The 27,116-nt window shown below is 41.8% G+C and overlaps 1 protein-coding gene across 6 annotated transcripts in view; it reads left to right on the top strand.

Annotated features, from left to right (window-relative positions):
* The window catches only part of pnpla6 (patatin-like phospholipase domain containing 6), a 225,509-nt gene that overhangs the window by 94,531 nt on the left and 103,862 nt on the right, over positions 1-27,116 (top strand). For all 6 annotated transcript variants that reach the window (XM_059992131.1, XM_059992129.1, XM_059992134.1 and 3 more), the window contains 3 exons: positions 21,519-21,605; positions 23,767-23,873; positions 25,210-25,386. In XM_059992131.1, the coding sequence (XP_059848114.1) occupies positions 21,519-21,605; positions 23,767-23,873; positions 25,210-25,386 (371 nt within the window). The remainder of the gene's footprint in view (positions 1-21,518; positions 21,606-23,766; positions 23,874-25,209; positions 25,387-27,116) is intronic.

Raw genomic sequence — 27,116 nt, 5'->3', positions numbered from 1 at the left:
TTTCTTCTTTGGCAGGTCTAAATCTAGGAAGTTCCTCTCCAATGATATTATGGGAGTACATTAGCCAACAGCAGTGCCAAGATTCAGAAGGCTGATCCTCTCCCTAAGAACACTGGAGAGGATTAATAAAAGCTGGTCTTTTCAGCAATGCCTGAATTCTGAAAATGAGGGTTAGAGCCTTGTAACTCTCCTTCCTTTAACAAGAAAAAAACCTCATTCAAGCTTAGTAATAGTCCATTTTCAAAGGTGCTTAACCTTTAGGAGAATCGGCAAGAAAGTGGCAAATGAAATACAATGTTGGAAAATGCATGGTCATAGAAATAAATGTGTGGACTATTTTCTAAACGGGAAACGATGTTGTAAATGATACTTTACACAGTATGTCTCTGTATCATACAGTAAAAGATTTATAATATTAGGCAAGGACTTGGGAGTCCTTGTGCAGTACGCCCTGATGGTTGACTTGCAGGTTGAGTCAGCGGTGAGGAAGGCAAAGCTTAGCAAAATAGAGGCCAATAGGTAAGCCTAGTAATTTCTAAGGTAGGGACATGTTTAGCACTGCTTTGTGGGCTGAAGGGCCTGTATTGGGCTGTAGTTTTTCTATGTTTCTGTGTTTAGAATACAAGAGCAATGATGTGATGCTGAGGCTTTATAAGGCACTGGTGAGGCCTCACCTTGAGAATTGTGAACAGTTTTGGGCCCTTCATCTAGAAAAGATGTGCTGGCATTGGAGAGAAATTTCTAGTCTTAAATTCTGTCCCTTCATAAATTAGCTCTCTGGATGAGGAATTCGACGTCTGGCCTTTTGTTCTTCTCTTCCTCTTACACATCTGCTGCACAGGCAGCCCTTGACTGATAGTCCCTCCCCTTTTTTTAATCTTTATTTGGTGCAGTGGCATGATGTGCCACTACATGTCAAGACACATTGGAGAGCTGAACTTGTTCCTCCCAGTCCTTAAATCCAAAGCTGGTGACACGTCCAAATAGATTCCAGCTGAGAGCTTTGTGGAGGCTGTGCGTGGAATTAAAGAAAAAATTGCCCAATATATTTGAATAATATATTCCTCTTTCATTGTGTTTTGAATGGTTATAGAGTCATAGAGCACTACAACTCAACAGGCCCTTCAGCCTACTTAGTCCATACTGAACTGTTATTCTGCTTAGTTCTGGCCATTGAATATTTATTCCCTAATCCCATTTAATCCCAAGCCTTCTGTGCCTTGGCTATTTAAGTGTCATCTAGATGCTGCTTAAACATTGAGTATCTCTGCTTTTACCACCTATGAGGCCAATAGAAGGTTTTCCTTGGATTCCTAATCATCTTGCTCATCTGGTCTTCTAGTCTTTCCCATGAAGAAGGTTTTCTTATCATCCTAATTGATGCCTTTCATAATATGGTATACCTATATCAAGTCCCTGCCCCAACCTTCAGCTATCCCTACTTCCTAAAGAGACTGAGGTCCTTTGAGTATGCAGGCTTCTCCTTCACATGTTCTACCAGTCTTATCACCAGTACAATCTTCTATGTGGTGGTGTGCTAGGGCAATGGCATCAACATGGGTGATACCAAAAGGCCCAAAAAGCTGATTGGAAAGGCTGGCTCGGTAATAGGAGTCAAACTGGGCACACTGAGGCTGTGGTAGAACAAAGAACCCTGCAGGAAATTCTAGCAATTCTGGACAATGTTTCTCACCCTCCGCATGCTGCCTTGGTTGAACGGAGGAGCACTTTAAGTAATAGACTAAGACAAGGCGCTGCTCCAAAGAGCGCTATATGAGGTCATTCTTTTCCTCGGCCATTAGGCTGTCTAATCAGTCAACCTACAGTTGGGGAAGTGATGAACCCCACCTGTTAGAATGTTTGTGGTAACTTATTTTCATTCCTTCTTACTCCTCTTCTAATATTGGTGTATCTGTGCACTTGTAATGCCTCAGTGACACTGTAATTTCTTTGGGATCAATAAAGTATCTATCTATCTGTCTGTCTATCTTAATTTGCACTTGCAAAGGCACAGGATAGTCAGCATGCATTATGTGTTAAGAGATCCTGTCTGTCTAATTTGAATGTTTTTCTTAAAGAGGTACATTGAAGCACTGCAATTGATAGAGTTTACATGAACCCGTTATGTCATCACATTCCATCTCAGGGAATCTCTTGGTGGATTTTCTCTACAATTTCTCCCATGCAGTCATGATGTGTGGTGACCAGAACGGTGTACAGTATTACAGTTATGGCATTATGAATGTTTTGTAATGTTGCATCAAGCTCTCCAATGACCTGTAGTCCTATACCTGACTATTGAAGGCAAGTATTTGATTTGCTGTCTACCTACTTGTACTCCCAACTTGAGAGATCTTTGGACTTGAACAGGAAGACCACTTTGTTCCTCGTTACTCTCCAGGACATGATCATTTATGGTATATCTCTTTGCATTTTAAAATTAATTTCTATTTGCCGTTGATCTATCCCAATTCATCAACAGATCAATATAATTCTGTATGCTAGAATTACTCTTAAGGAGAACACCAATTTTTCTAAGATCCCTAAATGTTCCAGTGCACCTACTTTTGCATCTAAGTTGTTCATTTATATAACAAGCACCTTACTGTTAGTATCCAATCACAAAGGCAGTCCTCTGTCATCATTCTTTGTCTCCTGTATTAAGCCAATTTTGGATCTAATTTTCTACATTTCCTTGGATTACATAAGCTTTTGATTACATAAGATTACATAACTTTTGGACCAGCATTCTATGTGGGATGCTGTCAAGGGTTTTCCTGTCCTATGAAAACCACATCAGTTGTAGTGCCCTCATACATATATACTCAGTGGCCACTTTATTAAGTGTGCCTGCTTGTTGATGCAAATATCTAATCTGTGAATTGTCTGGCAACAACTCAGTGTACAAAAGCATGTAGTCCATGGTCATGAGATTCAGTTGTTCAGACCAAACATCAGAATGCGAAAGAAATGTGATCTAAGTGGCATAGACAGTGGAATGATTGTTGGTGCCAGATAAGGTGGTTTCAGTAACTCAGGAATTGCTGATCTCCTGGGGTTTTCACATACAATGTCTCTGGTGCAAAATGGTGCAAAAAAAAAGTGAGCTGCAATTAATTTGGGCGAAGAACCTTGTTAATGAGATAGATCAGAGAAGAATGGCGGGTCTGGTTGAAGCTGGAAGGAAGGTGACAGTAACTCAAATAATCACATATGGCAGCAGTGGTGTGCAAGATAGCATCTCTGCATGCACAACATGTCCAATCTTGAAGTGGATGGGCTACAGGAGCAGAAGACAACACTGAGTTCCACTCCTGTAGCTAATAAAGTTACCGCTGAGTGTACAGTACTGTGCAAAGGTCTTGGCCATTGTAGCTATATATTTATAGCTTGGATGCCCAAGACTTTTGCACAGTACTGTATTTGTCAACATGGTGTGGAGAGCAAACTTGTAAATCTGGAGGGAGCAAGGGATGTTGGGGTTAGCAAGTGTAGAGCACCACAGGAGAGGTGTGGGGCAGTAGGCAGAGGAGGACTGCCAGTAGTGGGTAGGGTTGGCAGGGGTGCAGACACACGCAGCCCTGAGATGTCAGGCAAGATCGTTTGGTTCCAATCAGTTAGTTTATAGAACAGTACAGACGCTGTGGTGTTTCCCGCTGCCTTGCCTCTTCCTTCACCTTTTCTCAACCATGATTCCCCTCACCCTGTCCCCCCCCCTTCCTCTCTCAGAATCAGGCTTATCATCACTCGCGTATCATGATTTTTTTGCAGCAGCAGTAATACAATGCAGTACATAAAATTACTACAGTATTGTGCAAACATCTTAGGCACACGCAATATATGTATATATATTTTTATATAAGTTGCAATAATAGGCAAACACAATCTGCCTAAACTAAAAACACACAAACAATTGTTCTTGGCAATACTGAATACACTATTTAAACAACCACAGTCCAGGTTCAAAAATGTATGTGAACCTCTGAGGTAATGCCTTTCACAGAAGCTATTTGGAGTCAGGTGTTCCAGTCAATGAGATGAGCGTGGACGTGTGGGTTGTAGAGGTGCCCCACCCTCTAAAAAAGACACAAATGGTCAGGTTACTGACAGAGCCTGCTCTTCTCAAGAAAGATCTGCTATGTGCACCATGTCTTGATCAAAACAACTTTCAAAGAACCTTAGAAGAATTTTAGAGATGCATGAAGCTGGACAAGGCTACATCAGCATTACTAAAGACCTGAGTGTTCATCAGTCCACAGTAGCAGAAATTATCCATAAATGGAGGAAATTCAGTACTGTTGCTGCTATCCATAGGAGTGGGCACCCTACAAAGATCACACCAAGAGCACAATGTGTAATGCTGAAGGAGGTGACTCGGAACCCAAGGGTAACAGTAAAAGACCTGCAGAAATCTCTGAAACTTGCTAAAATCTCAATTCATGTATCCACTATAAGAAAAACACTGAACAAGAATAGTATTCATGGAAGGACACCACAGAGGAAACCACTGCTCTCCAAAAAAAAACATTATTGCATGTCTCAAGTTGGCGAAAGACCACCTGGATGTTCCACAACACTTCTGGGTGAGACAATGTTCTATAGACAGATTGAACTATTTGCCAGAAATTCACACCACTGTGCTTGGAGAAAAAAGGCTACTCAGACCAACACCAAAACCACATCCCAACTGTGAAGCATGGTAGAAGGGGCATCACAGTTTGGGACTGCTTTAATGCCTTAGGGCATGGACAGCTTGCAATCTTGAGGGAACAATGAATTCAAATTTGTATCAAGACATTTTACAGGAGAATGTCAGCGTCTGTCACATGAAGCTTAATAGAAGTTGGATGATACAACAAGACAATGATTTGAAACGCAAGAGTAAATCAACAACAGAATGGTTTTAAAAGAAGAAGATTTGTGTTTTGGAATGGTCACATCAGAATCCAGATTTTATCTCAATTGCGATGCAGTGGCATGACCTGAAGAGGGCTGTTCATGCAAGGTATCCCAGAAATATTGATGAACTGAAACAGTTTTGTATGGAGGGATGATCTAAAATTCCTCCCCACCGTTGTGCAAGTCTGATCGGCAGCTACAGGAAATACTTGGTGGAGGTTATTTTTGCTAAAGGAGGTTCTACCCTTGTATCTATACAGCCTGGACTGTGAATGATTAGACAAAGTTTAGGCAGATTGTGCTTGTCTATAATTGTGACTTAAATGAAGATCGGACCACATTTTATGAGTAATTAATGCAGAAACTGGACCCTCAGCTCAGAAGGAAAGGAGGGAAAAGAGGAGAGCAGTAGTGATAGGGGATTCGGTAGTTAGGGGGACAGATAGGAGGTTCTGTGGAAGAGATCGAGAATCCCGGATGGTCTGTTGCCTCCCTGGTGCCAGGGTCCGTGATATCTCGGATCGAGTTCTCAGTATTCTCAAGAGGGAGGGTAAGCAGCCGGTTGTCGTGGTCCACGTTAGAACCAATGACGTGGGTAGGAAGAGTAAGGAGGTCCTGAAAGGTGAGTTTAGGGAGCTAGGTGCCAAGTTAAAGGACAGGACCTCCAGGATAGCAATCTCAGGATTGTTACCAGTGCCACATGCGAGTGGATTTAGAAATAGTAAGATAGTGCAGATCAACACATGGCTGAAGACATGGCGCAGGAGGGAGGGCTTCAGATTTATAGATAATTGGGCCGTTTTCCAGGGAAGGTGGGACCTGTTCCGGCGGGACGGTTTACATCTGAACTGGAGGGGGACAAATATTCTTGCAGGTAGGTTTGCTAGAGAGGCTCCAGTGGATTTAAACTAGATATGAGGGGGGAGGGGAACCAGAGTGTAGGAACAGATGTATGGGAGAAGGAAGAAAAAGAAGACAGTAAAGTTCTTTGTGCTGTTAGAGATAAGCAGAGAGGAAGAGGTGGAGAATTTCTTAAATGCATTTATTTTAATGCTAGGAGCATTGTAAGAAAGGTGGATGAGCTTAGAGCATGGATTGATACCTGGAAATATGATGTTGTAGCTATTAGTGAAACATGGTTGCAGGACGGGTGTGATTGGCAACTAAATATTCCTAGATTTCGTTGCTTCAGGTGTGATAGAATCGGAGGGACAAGAGGAGGCGATGTTGCGTTGCTTGTCAGAGAAAATATTACAGTGGTGCTCTGGCAGTATAGTTTAGAGGGCTCGTCTAGGGAGGCTATTTGGGTGGAATTGAGGAATGGGAAAGGTGTAGTAACACTTATAGGGGTGTATTATAGACCACCTAATGAGGAGCGAGAATTGGAGGAGCAAATTTGCAAGGAGATAGAAGATATTTGTAGTAAGCACAGGGTTGTGATTGTGGGAGATTTTAATTTTCCACACATAGACTGGGAAGCCCATATTGTAAAAGGGATGGATGGTTTGGAGTTTGTAAAATGTGTGCAGGTTAGCTTTTTGCAGCAATACTTAGAGGTACCGACTAGAGAAGGGGCAATGTTGGATCTTCTGTTAGGGAATGAAGTAGGTCAGGTGACGGAGGTATGTGTTGGGGAGCACTTCGGGTCCAGTGATCACAATGCCATTAGTTTCGGTCTAATTATGGAGAAGGATAGGACTGGACCCAGGGTTGAGACTTTTGATTGGTGAAAGGCTAACTTTGAGGAGATGTGAAAGGATTTAGAAGGAGTGGATTGGGACAATTTGTTTTATGGGAAGGATGTAATAGAGAAATGGCAGTCATTTAAAGGTGAAATTTTAAGGTTACAGAATCTTTAAGTTCCTGTTAGGTTGAAAAGAAAGGTTAAAAGTTTGAGAGAGCCATGGTTTTCAAGGGATATTGCAAACTTGGTTAGGAAAAAGAGAGATATCTACAATAAACATAGGCAGCATGGAGTAAATGAGGTGCTCGAGGAATACAAAGAGTGTAAGAAGAATCTTAAGAAAGAAATTAGAAAAGCTAAAAGAAGATATGGGGTTGCTTTGGCAAGTAAGGTAAAAATAAATCTGAAGGGTTTCTACAGTTATATTAATAGCAAAAGGATAGTGAGGGATAAAATTGGTTCCTTAGAGAATCAGAGTGGACAGCTATGTGTGGAGCCGAAAGAGATGGGGGAGATTTTGAACAATTTCTTTTCTTCGGTATTCACTAAGGAGAAGGATATTGAATTGAGTAAGGTAAGGGAAACAAGTTGGGAAGTTATGGAAACTATGACGATTAAAGAGGAGGAAGTACAGGCACCTTTAAGGAATATAAAAGTGGATAAATCTCCGGGTCCTAACAGGATATTCCCTAGGACCTTGAGGGAGGTTAGTGTTGTTACAAAATCCCGTAACTGGATCACTTACCAGCAAAGATAGAGAGGTCCGTTGAAGTCTGATGGTACTATTTTTAAAAGTATTTATTGATAAGGGGCACAAAAATAAGATTAATGCAAACCTACAGATAATATACGTCGTCGATACTAAATCTAAAGCACGGGTATAATAATAACCAATAAGAAATAGCTCTATCGTTGTCTAGGGGATAATGTATTGTCCGATGGAAAGATAACAGTCACTGTTAGTTCGTTCACGCTGCAGCGTTTTGGGTTTAAGAGAGCGGCGGTTTAAAACTTGCCCAGGTCTTTTAGGATGCCAATCCGTTGAGTCAGGGGAGTGGGTTTCCCCATTGTTAGCTAAAAGCCGTTTTCCGTGGTTCCAGCCACCAATTCCAGCAACGGAACTGAACGCACGTAGCCTCCTTCAGATGACTTCCTGCTGTTACGTGGTCGCTTAACGTTTCTTCTGGTGTGTCTGAGGGGCTGTTCCTACAGACCCTCTTTTATCCTGACTCGCAGGCTCGCAGATGTCAATCAGGTTGGGGGTGTGCACTCTCTCCCTCAACCAGCCCACTTTGCCTGAGGGCGATCACGTAGCATAGCATCTCAATCCACAAATTGGCCTCCAAGAGACAATGGCCATGTCCCGTAGCTTTACATCGCCGGGGAAACGAGACAGCCTTCACGTCTCTTCTCCCATTTCCTGGGCTCCTTGACCCAACCCAACAGTGATCTTGCGATTCTCACAAAAGAGGGGGCTACAGACGTAACAGTGTAGAAATAGCAGGGGCTCTGACAGAAGTATTTCAAATGTCATTAAAAATGGGAATAGTGCTGGCGGATTGGTGTATTGCTCATATGGTTTCATTGTTTAAAAAGGGTTCTAAGAGTAAACCTAGCAATTATAGGCCTGTCAGTTTGACGCCAGTGGTGGGTAAATTAATAGAAAGTATTCTTAGAGATGGTATATATAATTATCTGGATAGACAGGGTCTGATCAGGAACAGTCAACATGGATTTGTGCGTGGAAGGTCATGTTTGACAAATCTTATTGAATATTTTGAAAAGGTTACGAGGAAAGTTGACGAGGGTAAAGCAGTAGATATTGTCTATATCAACTTCAGTAAAGCCTTTGACAAGGTTCCACACAGAAGATTAATTGGGAAGGTTCAATCGTTAGGTATTAATATTGAAGTAGTAAAATGGATTCAACAGTGGCTGGATGGGAGATGCCAGAGAGTAGTGGTGGATAACTGTTTGTCAGGTTGGAGGCCGGTGACTAGTGGTGTGCCTCAGGGATCTGTACTGGGTCCAATGTTGTTTGTCATATACATTAATGACCCGGATGATGGGGTGGTAAATTGGATTAGTAAGTATGCAGATGATACTAAGGTAGGTGGTGTTGTGGATAATGAAGTAGATTTTCAAAGTTTGCAGAGAGATTTAGGCCAGTTGGAGGAGTGGACTGAACGATGGCAGATGGGGTTTAATGCTGATAAGTGTGAAGTGCTACATTTTGGTAGGAATAATACAAATAGGAGGTAAATGGTAGGGCATTGAAGAATGCAGTAGAACAAAGTGATCTAGGAATAATGGTGCATAGTTCCCTGAAGGTGGAATCTCATATGGATAGGGTGGTGAAGAAAGCTTTTGGTATGTTGGCCTTTATAAATCAGAGCATTGAGTATAAGAATTGGGATGTAATGTTAAAATTGTACAAGGCATTGGTAAGGCCGAATTTGGAGTATTGTGTACAGTTCTGGTCACCGAATTATAGGAAAGATGTCAACAAAATAGAGAGAGTACAGAGAAGATTTACTGGAATGTTACCTGGGTTTCAGCACCTAAGTTACAGGAAAAGATTGAACAAGTTAGGTCTTTATTCTTTGGAGTGTAGAAGGTTGAGGGGGGACTTGATAGAGGTATTTAAAATTATGAAGGGGATAAATAGAGTTGACGTGGATAGGCTTTTTCCATTGAGAGTAGGGGAGATTCAAAAAAGGGGATATGAGTTGAGAGTTAGGGGGCAAAAGTTTGAGGGTAACACGAGGGGGAATTTCTTTACTCAGAGAGTGGTAGCTGTGTGGAACAAGCTTCCAGTAGAAGTGGTAGAGGCAGGTCAGTATTGTCATTTAAAGTAAAATTGGGTAGGTATATGGACAGGAATGGTTATGGGCTGAATGTGGGTCAGTGGAACTAGGTGAGAGTAAGTGTTCAGCATGGACTAGAAGGGTCGAGATGGCCTTTTTCCGTGCTGTAATTGTTATATGGTTATATAAAACCAGTTAATTGCAAAGGGTTCTCGATTTTTTTTTTCTTGCAACTATATAGGTAATAAATATATATAATATGTAACCCCCCTCACTGGGGCTTGTATACAGACGTGGCTCCTTTGCTAACTCTGCTAACAGCCACATGATTCAGTGGTGAGAAGACCACGTTTCATAAACAAAATATGTCTATAGTCGGTATGATTTGGTGTTCAACCAAACAGGAACATCAAATATGTTCCAATTAAATGAACTTCGTTTTGAGCAAAAGCTGTGTAAATACTCCCCATCCATGGTTAGCGGTAGCTCAGAAATGACAGATGGTACACCAACATAAAATTATAAAGGAAGTATATTTACCAAATTTTCAACTTCAACAAACAGTTACAGAAAAATAAAGGTGCCCATTACGGTTAAACCAGTCCAATGTGCACATAACATTAGAGCTCATACCGGAGTAGTTGAAGGTGTATCTCTTTACTCGCGTCTGGCATGGTCTGCGTGAAAGAACCCGCCACGTTCAGAACTCACCTTGATCATCTGGAATGAAGTGGCTCTCTCGGGAGTATTGGCCCTTCCTCCTTGGAGCCATTCACATGCACAAAGCACTTCTTGGAACAGGGACTCTCTTTACAATGGCATCTTCCCTTGTGTTCCACTCCGCAGCTCCGGCCAAAAGATCCCAAAGCAGACTACCATTCTTCAGAAGACTCTTCCCCACAGCTCTTTAGAAGCTTCTCTCACATCCTACAATCCTGATTTGCTGACACACATTCCTAAGTTGGACAGTTGCTCCTTATATTAGCCGAAGCCAGAACACACTTTCTAGCATGGACACTGCTTTTACAGAAAACTGCTAATATGAACTACCTTACTGCAGAGCAGTAGAAATCTTAACCGGGGGCATTACATATATGCAGTACTATATATGGTCATTTCTTCAAAAAACTCCATTCTAATGGACAGGATTTCCCACCAACAAAACGTTGTGACTACCTGGTCAAGTTTTGTCTTTACAAATGTAGATTAGTCCCAAATCTTCAAAAGTTTTCCCAGTAAATTTTTTACTATAGATTTTGGACAACCTGTGTATTATTCCCTGACTTATCCTTCAGGTCTTTGAACTAAGATATCCACAGCATTCTGCGGCACATTTCATCAAGCCATAGGGGTTTACTGCCTTCATGACCACTAAGTGATCTTATTTTTTAATCTTAATATGCTTTTGAATTTTTCTATCCCAACTGAAATCTCCAACTTTCTTTCTTCTTTGTGGATGTAATGAAAAATATTCTCTTAACAGATTTCTCCATCCTCTTGCCCATACACCGATTGCCTCCTTTGTTCCTAATGGGTGCCATTCTTTCCCTGGTTACCCTCTAGCTCTAAATGAACGTATACAATGCTTTTGCTCTTAATGGACATATAAAATGCCTTGAGATTTGCTTAATCTTCTGTGCCAGAGATATTTTGTATCATGTTTGTTCATCTAATTTCCTTATAAAACCACTTCAGCAGTGATGTACATGAAGAGCTCCACCATTTTTTTGCTTGTTTTTCCTTCTTGTCATTAACCAACTATTGATATTCCTTAACATGTCATATTAGCTTTGTGCTCAATATTTCACTTTTAAGAGACTCCCACTTGGCAGGTGAGTATAGGCAAGAGAGGCCAAATCAAAGGTGGTGAGGGGGGATTGAAAATCTAACTGAGTGGTGTCAGCAAGACTAAAGAGCTGATTATTGACTTCAAGAAGAGGAAACCAGAGGTTCATGAGCCAGTCCTCATCAGGTATCAAAGGTGGAGAGATTCAGCAACTTTAAATTTCTCGGAGTATCATTTCAGAGAACCTGCCCAACATGTAAGTGCAATTACAAAAAAAAACTCGGCAGTGTCTCTACTTGCATAGAAGTTTGCAAAGATTCAGTATGACATCTAGTAAGACTCCGTCAAACTTGTGGTGGAGAGTATATTGACTGGTTGCATCATATCTTGGTATGGAAACAGCAATGCCGTTGAATGGAAAATCCTACAAAAAGTAGTGGATTTGGCTCAGTCCATCATGGGTAAAGCCCACCCCTCCATTCAGCACATCTATGTGAAGTGCTGTTGCAGGAAAGCAGCATACATCATCAGAGACCCCCACCACCAACCAGGCAATGCTCTCCTCTCACTGCTACCATCAGGAAGAAGTACAGAACCCACACCACCAGGTTCAGAAACAGTTATTACTCCTCAACCATTGGGCTCTTAAACCAGTGGGGTAAATTCATTCAACTCAACTTGGCCCATCACTGAACTGTTCTCACACTTCCAAGAGCTCTTCATCTCATCTTCTCAATATTTATTGTGTATTTATGTTTTTTTCTCTCTCTTTTATATTTGGATAGTTTGTTGTCTTTTGCCCATTGGCTGTTTGCTGTCCTGTTGAGTGTTGTCTTAGAAGCATAGAAAACCTACAGCACAATACAGGCCCTTCGGCCCACAATGCTGTGCCAAGCATGTAAGTACTTTAGAAATTACCTAGGGTTACCCATAACTCTCTATTTTTCTAAGCTCCATGTACCTATGCAGGAGTCCCTTAGAAGACCCTATTGTGCCCACCTCCGCCATCGTCGCCGGCAGCCCATTCCACGCACTCACCACTCTCTTCATAAAAAAAACTTAACCCTGACATCTACTCTGTACCTTCTTCCAAGCACCTTAAAACTGTGCCCTTTCATGTCAGCCATTTCAGTCCTGGGAAAAAGTTTCTGACTATCCACACAATCAATGCCTGTCATCACCTTGTACACCTCTATCAGGTCACCTCTCATCCTCCTTCACTCCAAGGAGAAAAGGCAAGTTCATTCAATCTACTCTCATAAGGCATGCTCCCCAATCCAAGCAACATCATTTAAAATCTCCTCTGCACCCTTTCTATAGTTTTCCTTCCAGTAGTAAGGTGACCAGAACTGAGCACTGTACTCCAAGTGGGGTCTGATCAGGGTTCTATACAGCTGTAACATTACCTCTCAGTTCTTGAACTTAATCCTATGGTTGATGAAAGCCAATATAACATATGCCTTCTTAACCACGCAGTCAACCTGTGCAGCATCTTTGAGAGTCCTTATGGACTTGGATCCCAAGATCCCTCTGATAGCCACACTGCCAAAAGTCTTACCATTAATACTATATTCTGCCATCATATTTGACCTACCAAAATGAACCACCTCACACTTATCTGGGAATGAACTCCATCTGCCACTTCTCAGCTCAGTTTTGCATCCTATCGATATTCCGCTGTAACCTCTGACAGCCCTCTACACTATCCACAACACCCCCCAACCTTTGTGTCATCAGCAGATTTACTAACCCATCCCTCCACTTCCTCATCCAGGTCATTTATAAACTTCACAAAGAACAGAACAGATCCCTGAGGCACACCACTGGTCACCGACCTCCATGCAGAATATGACCCGTCTACAACCGCTCCTTGCCTTCTGTGGGCAAGCCAGTTCTGGATCCACAGAACTTGGATTCCCTTGGATCCCATGCCCCTTTACTTTGTCATCAACTTACCAAACGCGGAACTAAGACTCACTGGCCTATAATTTCCTAGGCTACCTGTACACCCTCCCTTGAATAAGGGAACAACATCTGCAACCCTCCAATTCTCCGGAACTTCTCCCATTCCCACTGATGATGCAAAGATCAGTGCCAGCGGCTCACCAATCTCCTTCCTCTCCTCCCACAGTTGCCTGGGGTATACTTCATCCGGTCCCAGTGACTTATCCAACTTGATGCTTTCCAAAAGCTTCAGAACATCCTCTTTCTTAATGTCTATATGCTCAAGCTTTTCAGGCCACTGTAGTAATCCCTACAATTGCCAAGATACTTTTCCATGGTGAATACTGAAGCAAAGTATTCATTTAGTACCTCTGCTACCTCTTCCAGTTCTATACACACTTTTCCACTGTCACACTTGATTGGTCATATTCTCTCACATTTTATCCTCTTACTCTTCACATACTTGTAGAATGCCTTGGGGTTTTCTTTAATCCTACTCACCAAGGCCTTCTCATGGACCCTTTTGGCTCCCTTAATTTCTTTCTTAAGCTCCTTCATGCTAGCCTTATAATTTTCTAGATCTCTATCATTACCTAGTTTTTGGAACCTTTCACAAGCTTTTCTTCTTGACGAGATTTTCCACAGTCTTTGTACACCATGCTTCCTGTACCCTACAATCCTTTCCCTATCTCATTGAAACGTACCTTTATAGAATACCATGTAAATATCCCCTGAACATTTGCCACATTTCTGCCGTATGTTTCCCTGAAAACATCTGCTCCCAATTTATGCTTCCAAATTCCTGCCTGATAGCTTCATATTGCCCCTTGCTCCAATTAAGTGTTTTCCTGACTCGTCTGCTCCTATCCCTCTCCAATGCTACAGTAAATGAGATAGAATTGTGATCACTATCTCCAAAATGCTCTCCCACTGAGAGACTTGACACCTAACCAGGTTCATTTCCCAAAACCAGATCAAGTACAGCATCCCCTTTTGTGGGCTTATCTACATATTTTGTCAGAAAACCTTCCTGAACACACCTAACAAACTCCACCCCATCTAAATCCCTTGCTCTAGGGCAGGCATGGGCAAACTATGGCCCGCGGGCCATATGCGGCCCGTTAAGCTTTTTAATCTGGCCCGCAGAACTTGATGACATTATATTAATAAACCTTGTTAATGTTTTTTCCCCGCAATTCTGGCGTTTTCCCAATAGATGACGCACTCTATATATATTTGTGGCGACCCATTTCCTGGCACATCCGAACCGGCTCACAATTAGCCAGCGTTCAGGCTAAGGGAGATAGCCTGCGGGGATTTGCGAGCACAGAGCTTTGGAGCCTCTGCGCCATGGGGGCAGGTTGAGGGAGGCTTAAAAGTGAGGCTGGGGATTTCGAATAAAGTTTTTTTCTTCGACTGCAGTTACTGACTCCGTGTCGTAATTTTAGCGCTGCATATAGCACACCGCTACACATTGACCTTTGTTGAGGTACAGCGTATTACTCCACATTTGCGCTTTACTCTTTGTTCGGCTCGACCTATTTGTGTGAACAGGCGTTCAGCGTCATGAACATCAACAAAGCCAGCAACAGATCCAAGTTAACTGACTAACACCTCAGATCCATCCTGAGAATCACCACAACAAAACTAAATCCAGACTTTGATGCGCTGGCTAAAAAGGGAGACCAACAACACTATTCCCACTGAAATTAAAAATAAGTTTCTTCGTTGTGTTATGTAAAAAATGCATTTGAAAATATTTTTTCAATAAGCCTTACATGTTACATGTCATTTCTGTTAAGTGATGGACATGAGTAGTGCGCAGGTGCACGTACGTTCTCAAAATAAAAAATGCGCTCCAGATCAAATAACGCGCTCCGCATACTGGCGCGCTGTCAGTGTTCTGTCTTTGTGCTGGTCGTTGTTGAGTTTTGGCACAGGGGACAATTGAATAAGAAGGAGCAGGACAAGTAGACCTGCATCTCCTACTGTTTTGAAATAAAGACAGTCAGGAGGAGAGTGATGATGATAATATCTTGAAGGATAACAGAATTTTCAGTGCTTTAAAATAATAACTGTTACTATTAAAAAAGCTGTATTTTATTCATTTAATTTTCAGTGTTTTAAAAGTCATTTCAATAAATAGTTAAATACCATGGGACTTCAAAGACAGATATTTTGTTGCAATGCATTTGTTCATTTTCAATCGAAATTAAAGCACATGTTTTCTACGTATCCCATGAAATTTTATTTTCTCTTATGAGGTGTATTACCAAAACACTCCGTCCATCTGCTCCTGGTCCGGCCCCCCTGTCAAATTTTAGAACCCTTTGTGGCCCACAAGTCAAAAAGTCTGCCCACCCCTGCTCTAGGGAGACGCTAATCAATATTTGGGGAATTAAAATCTCCCACCATGACAACCCAGTTATTATTGCGCCTTTCCAGAATTTATTTCCCTGTCTGCTCCTCAATGTCCCTGTTACTATTGGGTGGTCTATAAAAAGCACTCAGTAGAGTTATTGACCCCTTCCTGTTTCTAACTTCCACCCATAGAGACTCCGTAGACAATCTCTCCATGACTTCCTCTTTTTCTGCAGCCGTAACACTATCTCTGATCAGCAGTGCCATGCTTCCACCTCTTTTTCCTCCCTCCATGTCCTTTGTGAAGCATCTAAAGCCTGGCACTCTAAGTAGCCATTCCTGCCCCTGAGCCATCCAAGTCTCTGTAATGGCCACAACATCTTAGCTCCAAGTACTGATCAATGCTCGAAGCTCATTCGCTTTGTTCTTGATATTCCTTGCATTAAAATAGACACATCTCAAACCATGAGTCTGAGCACATCCCTTCTCTATCGCTTGCCTGTCCTTCCTCTCACAATGCCCACAAACTTTCTCTACTTTCTCTATTTGTGAGACAACCGCCCCTTCCTTCATCTCTTCAGTTTGGTTCCCACCCCCCAGCAATTCTAGTTTAAACTCTCCCCAATAGCCTTAGCAAACCTCCCTGCCAGGATATTGGTTCCCCCACGGATTCAAGTGCAACGCATCCTTATTGTACAGGTCACATCTGCCCCAAAAGAGGTCCCAGTGATCCAGAAATCTGAATCCCTGCCCACTGCTCCAAACCCTCAGCCACGCATCTATCCTTCTCCGCACACTATTCCTATACTCATTGTCGTGTGGGACAGCCAGTAGTCCCAAGATTACTACCCTTGTGGTCCTGCTTCTCAGCTTCTTTCTTAACTCCCTGTAGTCTGCTTTCAGGACCTCCTCCCTTTTCCTACCTATGTCATTGGTACCTATATGTACTACAACCTCTGACTGTTCACCTTCCCACTTCAGGCTATCATGGACGCAGTCAGAAACATCCTGGACCGTGGCGTCTGGGAGGCAAACTACCATCTACAAGTATCTTTCCTGCATCCAAAGAATTGCCTGTCTGACCCCCCCCCCCCACTAACTATAGAGTCCCCTATCACTGCTGCCATCCTCTTCCTTTCCCTCCCCTTCTGAGCCACGGGGCCAAACTCTGTGCCAGAGGCACGGCCAGTGCCGTTTCCCCCAGGTAAGTCATTTCCCCCTCCCCCCAACAGTACTCAAACAGGAGTACTTATTGTTAAGGCAGACAGCCACAGGGGTACTCTCTAGTATCTGACTCTTGCCCTTCCCTCTCCTGACTGTTACCCACTTATCTGTCTCCCGAGGCCTAGGTGTGACTACTTGCATATAGCTCCACTCTATCACCTCCTCACTTTCCCTGACCGGACGAAGGTTGTTGAGCTGCATTTCCAGTTCCCTAACCCGGTCCCAAAGGAGCTGCAGCTCGACGCACTTGGTACAGATGTGACCTTCCGGGAGGCTGGGAGTCTCTTGAATTTTCCACATCTGACACCTAGTTAAGAACACCAGCCTCACAGACATACTTCGTATTCCAATTCTTCACAAGTAACTTACTTCGCCTAGATGCGTTATCGCCGAAGCCCCATTGAGCCAAAGTGCTCCTATTCTGGATCCCTTTACTCCGACGCCCACTTCTCTGACACCCACTCTATCAAGCTGTCTTCTTTTTAAATTCTTCTCACCGGTCTAACTGACTGATGTCCATGCACCTGCACAGTTGTGCCTCGATCAAACTGCTAAAGAAAAAATGGTCTTTCATTGATTCTATTATGGTTTTTGGAGTTATTAAGTATGCCCACAAGAGAATTAATCTCAGGGTTGTATATGGTGACCTACATGTATTTTGATAATAAATTTACTTTGAACTTTGAACTTGGAGAGGGAAAGTGGGAAGGAAAGGAATTATAAGGAGCTAGGAGTTAATAAGTGGAAGAGGTGAAAGGGTGAAGAAGAAGAAGAAGAAGTATAATAGGAGAGAACAATGGAATAAAGGAAAGGAATTGAGGAACTGGCTGGCATGGTAGTGTAGTGATTTGTCTAATGCTATTACAGTGCCAGCAAATGGGGTTCAATTGCACTGCTGTCTGTGAGATATTTTTATGTTCTCCCTGTGACTGCCTGGGTTTCCTCTGGGTGCTCCACTTTCCTCCCACAGTCCAAAGACATATGGATTCATAGATTAATCAGTTACATGGGTGTAACTGGGTGGCATAGGCTCTTTGGGCCAGTATCTCAAAATAAATACATTCTGTATTTCAAAATGAATAAATAGATGGATAAGTAGATTGATAACTCACATGGTCAGAGAGAGTGTGCAAATTCCACAAAGGTATAACCCACAGTCAGGATTGAATTCTGGTCTTTGCAGCTGTGAGTCAGCAACTCTACCAATAATGCCAGAGTTTTAACTTCAACTGCATAAGTTGGTTGTTGCATTTTCTACAGTGCAGTAGGCTGGAAAGTCTGGAAATCATCAAAGTTGCAAAAATAGTCAAGTTTGATCTCCCTGTTGAATTAAAAGCTAGTGCATAATTATAGGGAATTTTACGCATTGGTGAGCGGATAAAGAACAGTTCATTGACTTCATGAATGTTTCTTTATGATCCCAATGTCAGATTGAAATGGGCAGAAATGGTTTTTCTTTGGCTGTTTGTGGTAACTATTTCACCCATTTTACATACTTAGTATATTATTTATTTAGCAATATATCTCCAAATTTATTCCTTTTCCTGTGGGCTTTTCTTCTGGATTTATTGCAAAAAACAGTAAAAATAGAAGATATTCCTCTGAAATCCAGAGTTGTAATTCAACATTCAGTTTTAATGCTCCTAACTTCGGGTGTCAGTCTGGTAGTGCAGATTTCCACTTGTCTCTGACTCTGGTTTTGGATCAAGCCTCAGCCTGAGCCTGTTATTAGGTTAACATGGTACCAGTTCTGAAGGAGTGATTCACTGGCTGCAACGCTGCCTCTCTCTTGGTGTTAAATGGAGGCGCACTTTGCCTCCTAAGTGTTAACGATGCCTTAGGACTCTGAAAAAGAGTAAGGCTGCCCTAGTGATGGCAACACTTGTATTTATATAGCTCCTATCTATCACTTCCTCACTTTAATTAACTGCTGATTTCCATATGGTACTACATGTAGGTGTAGCATTGGCACATCCTGAGGACATGAAAACAAATTCAACTATTGTAACTTTTTAAATGTAAATGTTAATCTTGTCTCTAATTTATTACAATCTACTTATTGTCTTGAACCTGTAGCAAAGTAATCTCCATCGTCTAGCTCATCACGCATCCTTCCCTACTTCGCTCTGCCACCCAGTCCTTAAATGAGTCACCCTCATATGTGTGGTCAAATTCTAGTTTCCTATATTTAAATAACTTCTTGTTAACACAGTCGAATTTTTACAGCAATCTGAATAGTACTCTTTTTCTGCAAAATAACTTCATGTTAAGTTTGTATTGATGTCCCTTCCATCAAGCTGTGGTTTAAATTCAAATATTGCAGAGTATGAATATTAGGGTAGCATGGTGATGATGGAGTGTTTTACCTATTATTTTCTTTTCTGTAAAGGTATGATCATGGACCCTGCTTTAAAGGAGCCCCCTGATTTCCTGTATATAGCAGTGTTTAAAATGGAATACGAATGCAATGACACAGATAGCTTAGGGAGCAGGAAAGCCACAAGACGCCGCTCCTCAGCAAAGGGAGAGCACTCCAAAGCAGCTAAGGAGAGGCAGGCATGTACCGAATCAGTAAATCGAAATGGAACCCAATGTGAGGAAAATTCAAAAACAAAGGATCAATCTGACAAAGGAATCAGCAAAAAGAAACCAGCAAGACGTGTCACAATTGAGACTGTCCAATCACCAGTTGAAGTTTTTCAGCAGAGCATAGCAAAAGAAAGTACAAGTGAGGGGAATATAGATCTACTATTACAGAGGAGAAAGAAGCAACCAAGCCTAGATCCCAGTGATGAAGCCCAAGTGGCCGACCTAGGTCAGTAATACATCTTATAACTGAGCAGGGAGTGTCAACTAGTTCTACTAAGTAAACATTGACATTTTTAAATGCTACCAAGCACCAATTTCAAATCTTCATTCAAAACATTATATGTATGCCAATCTCCATTTAAAGTTGAATATTTTTAACTTCCTACTGTATAAAATAATCTTTTTCGAGTTGAGCAAATGATGACAATATACAGTACATTGTGAAGGTAGAACGGCAACAGAATTTCCTCAGTACTATATCAGCACCAGAATGAATAGGTAAATGAAGGCAACAGCATGGATCATCCTAACCCATGCTGTCTAGAATAGCAGCTCCTAACCTTGTTTGAATTATGAGATCTCATTCAGGATCACAGATGGGGTTTTCCAGTTGACTTCCACATCACTGGGTTAGGGGTAAAAAATACATGAGGCATAATCTCCTTCCCCTTCCAGGTTTCTGAATTTGTAGCATGGAGTCTTCATATTCCTTTAAACCTCTGCTTGGATCCAAGGATAGGGTGTGAGATATCAGTGTGCCAGTGTTGAGTAGGGTGGGGCAGAGTTGGGTATATATGCACGGGGTCACAGGAGACATGCAGGCTGCGAAAACTGAATAATGGCTTTTTGCCTGCCTGTTTACCAGTAATTTAAAGAGCCCATCTCTGCGAGCAGTTCTGCTGGGGAGAAAGCAGAGTATGAGATAGAGGGACTTCAGGGGTCTCAGTGACAATGTTGCAAGATTTATCTGCTGGGAACTTGAGGGTGAACAAGAGGAGGCTTTGTGGCCTATTGTTTGCTTGACCATTCAATAAGGTCAAAGCTCCTCTGATTCTAGATTTGTTTTTCTGCTGGTTCCTCATAACTCCCCTTTAGAGCAAAACGTAAGCTTAAGGTGGAGAATTCCAAAGCTTCATGAAACTCTGAGAGAAGAAACTTCTCCCCATTTCCATGTTAGATGAGCAATTCTCTTTTCAACTGTCAAAGAATGGGCTGACACAGGCAAATAAAATACAGTAGCATTAGAGAAGATGGGGAAAAAAAGGTTAGTGTGGTGGGCCAAAGGACTGGTTTCTATGCTGTGTAACTTTAGTTCCTTACTCTGAAACAGCACCTAAGTTTTAGATTTATATTGTTCAGGGAAGCATCCTCTCAACATCTACCTTGTCAATTCCCCTCAGTATCTTTTGTAAATTCTCTCAGAATGTTTTGATAATTCTTCAAAACTCCCATTGAGTATTGACCACCCTGACTAACCTATCCTTAGAAGTCAACGCCATTGTGTTATAATCATCCCAGTGAATCATCAATCAGTTATCCAGTTTTCTCCTTAAGTAGGGAGATTAGAACTAGATGTGCATCAGATGTGATCTCATCAGTAAACTATACACGGTACAGCATTTTTTCCCTCCAAGCCCTTTATAAGACCAAAGGCCAACAGTCCATTTACCTTCCTGATTATTTACTGGACCTGCATATTCAAGTGGTCCAAGTACAAGGATACCAAAATCCTCTGTATATCCCTGTAGTCTCCTTCCAATGTGGATAGCCTCACTTCCACACATCTCCCAAGTTTTTGCCTTCTTGTTTAACATATCCACATTTCTTTGTCTGTCTCACATACATACATCTATATATGTTCTACATACATGTCTCTCTCTGCATAGTTAGCTTGTGCATTTCTCTTCTAGGCTCTGTGTTTCTAAAAGGTGATTGAAATTCAGGTTGCAGTGGTTTATTGTAACTTTCCTCCACCAGGGACATCTATCATCCATCTCCTTAGAATGCCCCTTGCAGCTGTTCCCATGCCGATTTTGAGACTGGGATTCTGTGCTCCAGTTGTGGCACCTCATATGGGATTATCCCAAAATGTACCCCATTCTTTCTCCTTTTGGCTCTCTTTACAGTGCAGGAATAAGTGGGAACTCTGTGCAGAGGCAGCCAGAGTGGTATGTTGACATTGCAAGTGTAACTATTCATTTGCTCTGCCTTTGTCTGTCTGTAGGGACTGAAGGTTCAAAGGCACAAACTTCTGAGAACAATCGAGCTGCATTGTTAAGCCGTTGTATTTCCATGCCAGTGGACATTTCAGGTGAGCCTGGGCACTATCTTTCAGCATGTTAGAAACTGGAGTACATATTTACTTAGTGCATAGATCTTAAGATGACAGCAATTAAACACGGCTCAGACTAAAATTTCAAACAAGATAAAATCTGCAGATGCTGAAATCCAAGCAACACACACATACAAAATGCTGAAGGAACTCAGCAGGCCAGGCAGTATCTGTGGAAAAGAGTACAGCCGAAATTTCAAGCCAAGACCCTTCAGCAAGACTGTGTGTTGCTCAGACTAAAATTTGAAGCTTTCTTTTAAGAACTAGCAGAGCTACTTCTGACCAGTGCTGCTTACATGTAGTTCTTGTAGGTGAAAGAGAAAAATATTATTTATTTTAGTTTTCTCTACAAACATTTTTCTTGACCACATCAAGCTAAGGATCCATTTTGAGTCCTGATGAAGAGTCTTGACCCAAAACATCGACTGTACTTCTTCCTATAGATGCTGCCTGGCCTGCTGCATTCCACCAGCATTTTTGTGTGTGTTGATCCATTTTCATAGATGGCACGTTTCCCCAGAAACTGTTCTGCATACAAAGGACATTGAGACAAGTAACCCTTGAGATGAGGTGTTGGCATTAAAAATACTGGGATTACCTAGTAAAAACTTGTATGTACTTTGGATGCTCCAGCTTTTAGAGCACAGCATCATTTTGATTGAGTGCACACACCTATGAACAAGTACACATGCCATGCATGCATTTGAACAAGTGTTCATGTATGTGTGTGCATGTGGATTCACATGATTTGGTATCTTGGGTAATAATTCGAGCTTTGGAAAATACAAACTGCATTGTGGCCAGCATACCTTAAATAGCTGATGTCTTAAAAGCTTCCAAATTGTAACTATATCATGAGCTTGCAAATTTGTATTAGTTTGTACTAAATCCTCTCAGCCATGAGAATTAGTTTTTTTTTTCCTTCTGGTTTCTGTATCAGGTTTCAACTGGTACATTTAATGTGAGAGAAATGTATACAATATACATCCTGAAATTATTTTTCTTCACAAAAATCCACAAAACAAAGGAGTGCCCCAAAGAATGAATGACAGTCAAATGTTAGAACCCCAGAGCCCCCCAAATCTCCCCTCCCACGCATAAGCAGCAGCAAAAGTAATGACCTCCCCCCTTCCCCACCAGCAAAAGCAATGACCCCCCCACCAGCAAAAAAGCAACGGCACCCCCCACCAAGCAGTCAAGCATGCAGCAAAGCATCAATAAAGACACAGACTTGCAGTACACCTAAGACTACCTGTTCACCCAGTAATTCAACATACCACAGGCTCCCTCTCTCCCTAATGAGGGAAAAAGAGGTGTCCCCATTTCACAGCGAGAGCAGAGACATTACAAAGCAACTTGCTGATTTTTGTCCTGCTTGGTGGCGCAATAATATCAGCGCCGGACTCCAGAGCGAAGGTTCCCGAGTTCAAATCCAAGTTGGATTGAGCGTCGATCTAGCAACTCGGCCTCGTAAAAACAAGAATAGCTTGCTACGGAAACACCGTCATGACGGTGCCCCGATAACTCCACTGCCGAGTATTTTCTGATTTATGGTGTTAAGAGTCTGTTGCGTCACTTTTTCCGAGCTCTGTGCTCAAAGAACTCGGGTCTCTGGGCAAGCAGCCAGCTGGCTGCTTATGATCTTCCGTCAACAAAAAAGCGCATCAGGTGGTGGCACTGGCCTTGACTCCACCCGCCTCCAGAGCCACAAAAATCCAGCACCCTGAAGGCGTGTTAGTCTTCCAGGCCGCGTCTTTGGCATATTGAAAATCAGCCGGTCGTGAGGCCCCGAGAGCAGGACCCAAATCTGCAAAGAACCAAAGTCAACATGTAACTCCAGGCTAGGGTCTTCAAAGGAACCTTGAAAAGGAAACAAAAAGAGATATCAAAGATAGAAATAGAGCTGTTTCCGAAGATGCAAGCAAAGAAGTCGCCGTTAGGCACCATGGTTCTCCTAAGCTCCACCCTCTGAATTAGTAATGTTAATTAGTAGTGTGGTCAGAGCAATGAGACCAACACTAGTAATATACTGGTGATAAGATTTTGAAGGCCATATGATCACAAGTGAACTGCGGTAAGTTTAGGAGTTATCATTATACTTTTATAATCGAGATGAAAAAACTTGTCGTTTTCATTTTAGGAATACAGAAAGGAATGTGTTCAGATTTTGATATGGCATATGAAAGAGGGAGGATTTCAGTGTCCCTGCAGGAGGAAATACCATTTTTCCCTTCTTCATTTAGCAGAGTAAGTATAATACTGTTCCAAAGTGGTGTAGAATTAAAGGTGTAACAATGTTAGCCTTGTAATCACTTATGGCATATATTTGTCATTTGAGTTTCAATGGCTCTTGTTCTGATATCCCTATCAACTGGACCAAATATAAATTGGCTGAACTATTTTTAATATAATGACATAAAGCTGGAACTTGCAGATGCTGAACATTGCCAAATCATGGACTTAGCACTGAAATGCATTCCTAACTTCCTTTTTAAGTACAGGTTGAATTTAAGTTGCAGATATTGCATAGTTGCTGTCCCATTAGCCAAACTGAGAATGTGACCTCCAGAAATGATCCTGACATTGGTTAATGTTTCAACAAGCAGACACGCTGCTAATGAAATGCTATTGTTCTCAGCTGGTCAGTGTTGTTCTCCTTTCAATAAAAACAACACAGTGCAGTCTTTGGAAACTTGAGAGCTTCATCTGATTGGGAATAATCATCTCCAGCATTGTACGAGATCACATACCAGGTAGCTGTTTGGGAACAGTGGCTTAGACACTACCTCCACTTCAGTGCATTTATTTCAACAGGCCAAAGGTGTGTTCACAGTTCACAGAATTCTGCCCAGCTCGGCTGGGACTTCATTCATTTGTGTTCTTTAGTTGCTTTTGCATCCTTCTTCAGTGCACTACTTTATCAAATATAGCAACTTTTAAACGTTTGGTTACAGACCTGTTACTCTGTGGTACTTAAGTTGATTATTTATGAGACAGTTTAGACCAAAGACTTGTCAGGTTCTCTGTTAGTGGATTGGAGCCCAGGCTGCCTGATCTCAATACTCCCCTCCCTGACTGATTGTTCTGCAACCAACTGATATGTCTCAGCTGGTGTTCCGGTCTGTTATATATGTTCTGTTTTGACTGGATACTCATGATTTGACAGAAGCTGTGCACTGCTCTTGAATATTTACAGAAACAACATGATATATATTTCAAATATTCTCATTTTTATATAGTTATTATTTTGTCAAAATGTTAAAAGGAAAGAAAAGAATACTATGAAATTATAATGACCCTTGGTGATATAACAGTGCAGTTATATGTAGTGAGCCTATACAACTTTCTGCCCTACATTGCAACCACTTAGCCTCCTGAAGAAAGAGAAGAAGTATTAGAAAACCAGGTAATCCTGTGACTCTGAAAGTTGCTGATAGTTGACACTGTCCAAAGCTTGGGAGCATCTTCCAGATAATATTGCTATTTGCTCAGAAATCTAGAAGGAAAAGTTATTAGGCAGAGGAAGATGTGAATGAACTACAGATACTCTGATTCCCTGAATAACTAGTTTTGTCTGTACCAGACAGCATCACAGGATACTAGGGAACGCAAGTCTGTGACCGTGGAGGGACAGCCATCATCTGTGTTTCTTTATCCCGAGGATGACCCGGATGACTTCTATGGAGCAGATGAAGTGAAACATGTTGGAAGCATTTTTGAGGAGGCAAAGCAGGAGCTCCTGAAGTTAATGCGGATTGAGGTAGAGACGTCTTGTTCATTTGTTGCTTGTGCACTCTTGTGTGGAGTTTACATTTCTCCAGGTAACTATATGCTTGTATGCTTCTGAATGATGATGCAATCTTTTGAATAATTTTCCTTAAAACATTGGAGCAAATCCGAGAATTAAAACAAAATTTCAGCCATATTCACACTGGAATTTTAGTAATTTCTCAACCAGTGTTGTTCTTCATTTTCATCCCTGAGGGAAACTGCTAATTATAAGTGAATAACTTATTGAGAAGTGTTATCTGGAGTGTTTATAATAGCTTAAAAGCTGTATGCATTGAATCGGTCAGTCATGAGTCTAGCTTGCCTTGGGAGATACCCAGTTTTCACCCTGGCTGGCCCTCAGAAATGGTATAGTCAGACATTTGATTGTCGCCAAGACTTTCTCAGTAGCATGAAGAATTGTACAATAAGTGCTGGCACATTCTGTAAATGTAAAATATGTTTAAAAAGCTGTTTAATCAAATGTTGTTCATGTTGATAGAGATATGCCTGAATCAGCTAGGGGCACAGTTCTGATTGTTTATTTCTAAGAAGGCCACAACCTTGTTGTGGTTGAGAGGCTTCTGTGCCTCAGATATCCGGAGAGCTATACTGGCTGGAGTCAGATCTTTATGCTTTGGCTCTTGGTAGAGTCACCCATGCCAAACAGGTCAAAGTGTAGAGGCCTTGCTAAGAGTAGTCCACTGGTTATCCAGGTTCAGGGTTCAGCTCAGGGCTAGCAACACTGACTGGTAAAAAAAATTGTTTCAGAAACAGCAATACAGAATTCTTCTATATCTCTGACATTATGGACAGACTGAGATGGAAGATCTTCATTGCTGCTTTAAAAGCCAGCGGTGTAATGGGCAATAACTAACTATTGTAGTTCCAGTAGGAGTAAGTCAGACTTATGAAACACACAAGAGATTGCAAATGCTAGAAGTTCTAGCACCTTCGTGTGTTGATGTAGAAATGTAATGTCACAGGAGGGGACCATTAGCTATTTGGTTAAGTAAGACCACACCAGCTCTTCACAAAGTAAACCTTCTGGTTCCTATCCCCATTCCCCTGAAGATCATTTTACTTAAGCGTTCTATTGAAAGCTAGGATCGTTTCCCCAGGATGTAAGTTCAAGATCATAATCACTGCCTCAATAAGGAAATATCTCAATATTTCCCACTGCCCCCTTCCTGCCATTGTATATTTTGTCCATCACTTCAGAGATACCCCTTTGACCTTAACCCATCTGCTAATGGGAATGCTTTTTCTCCATCTCGATCAAATCCCTTCTCAACCTTTGTTCAGCTGAAATCAAATCCAACATTATTCTGGCGTTGTTGCTGAAATCCCTTTTTTCCTGGAGCCATAGTCTTTCCTTCGAGACTAAGTTGCTCAGTATATTTAAGAAAGAAGCAGACTGGTTTCTCCTCACAAAAGGCATCAAATGGTACAAGGAAAGAATAGGAAAGCTAACATATCAGTGCATGATCACTGAAGTCCTGAAGGACCAAATGGCCACTCCTGTATCCACTTTTTCTGTTTCCGTTCTAGTAAATCTTTCATGCGCTTACTAAATGGTGCTGAACAGAATGGAACTGTAGCCTGTAAGTGTCCAACATAGTTGTCATAGACAATAGTTCATGTAAGTTCCGTTTTTGTATTCTGTGGCCCGTGTGCTTTACTAGCTACTGTGTCAATATGTATAAGGACTTGCAAATACTT

The sequence above is a fragment of the Hypanus sabinus genome, chromosome 16, assembly GCF_030144855.1.
Source record: "Hypanus sabinus isolate sHypSab1 chromosome 16, sHypSab1.hap1, whole genome shotgun sequence".
Classification (NCBI taxonomy): Eukaryota; Metazoa; Chordata; class Chondrichthyes; order Myliobatiformes; family Dasyatidae; genus Hypanus; species Hypanus sabinus.
Note: the sequence above shows the minus strand (reverse complement) of the source record. Positions and strands in the feature narration are given on the sequence as shown.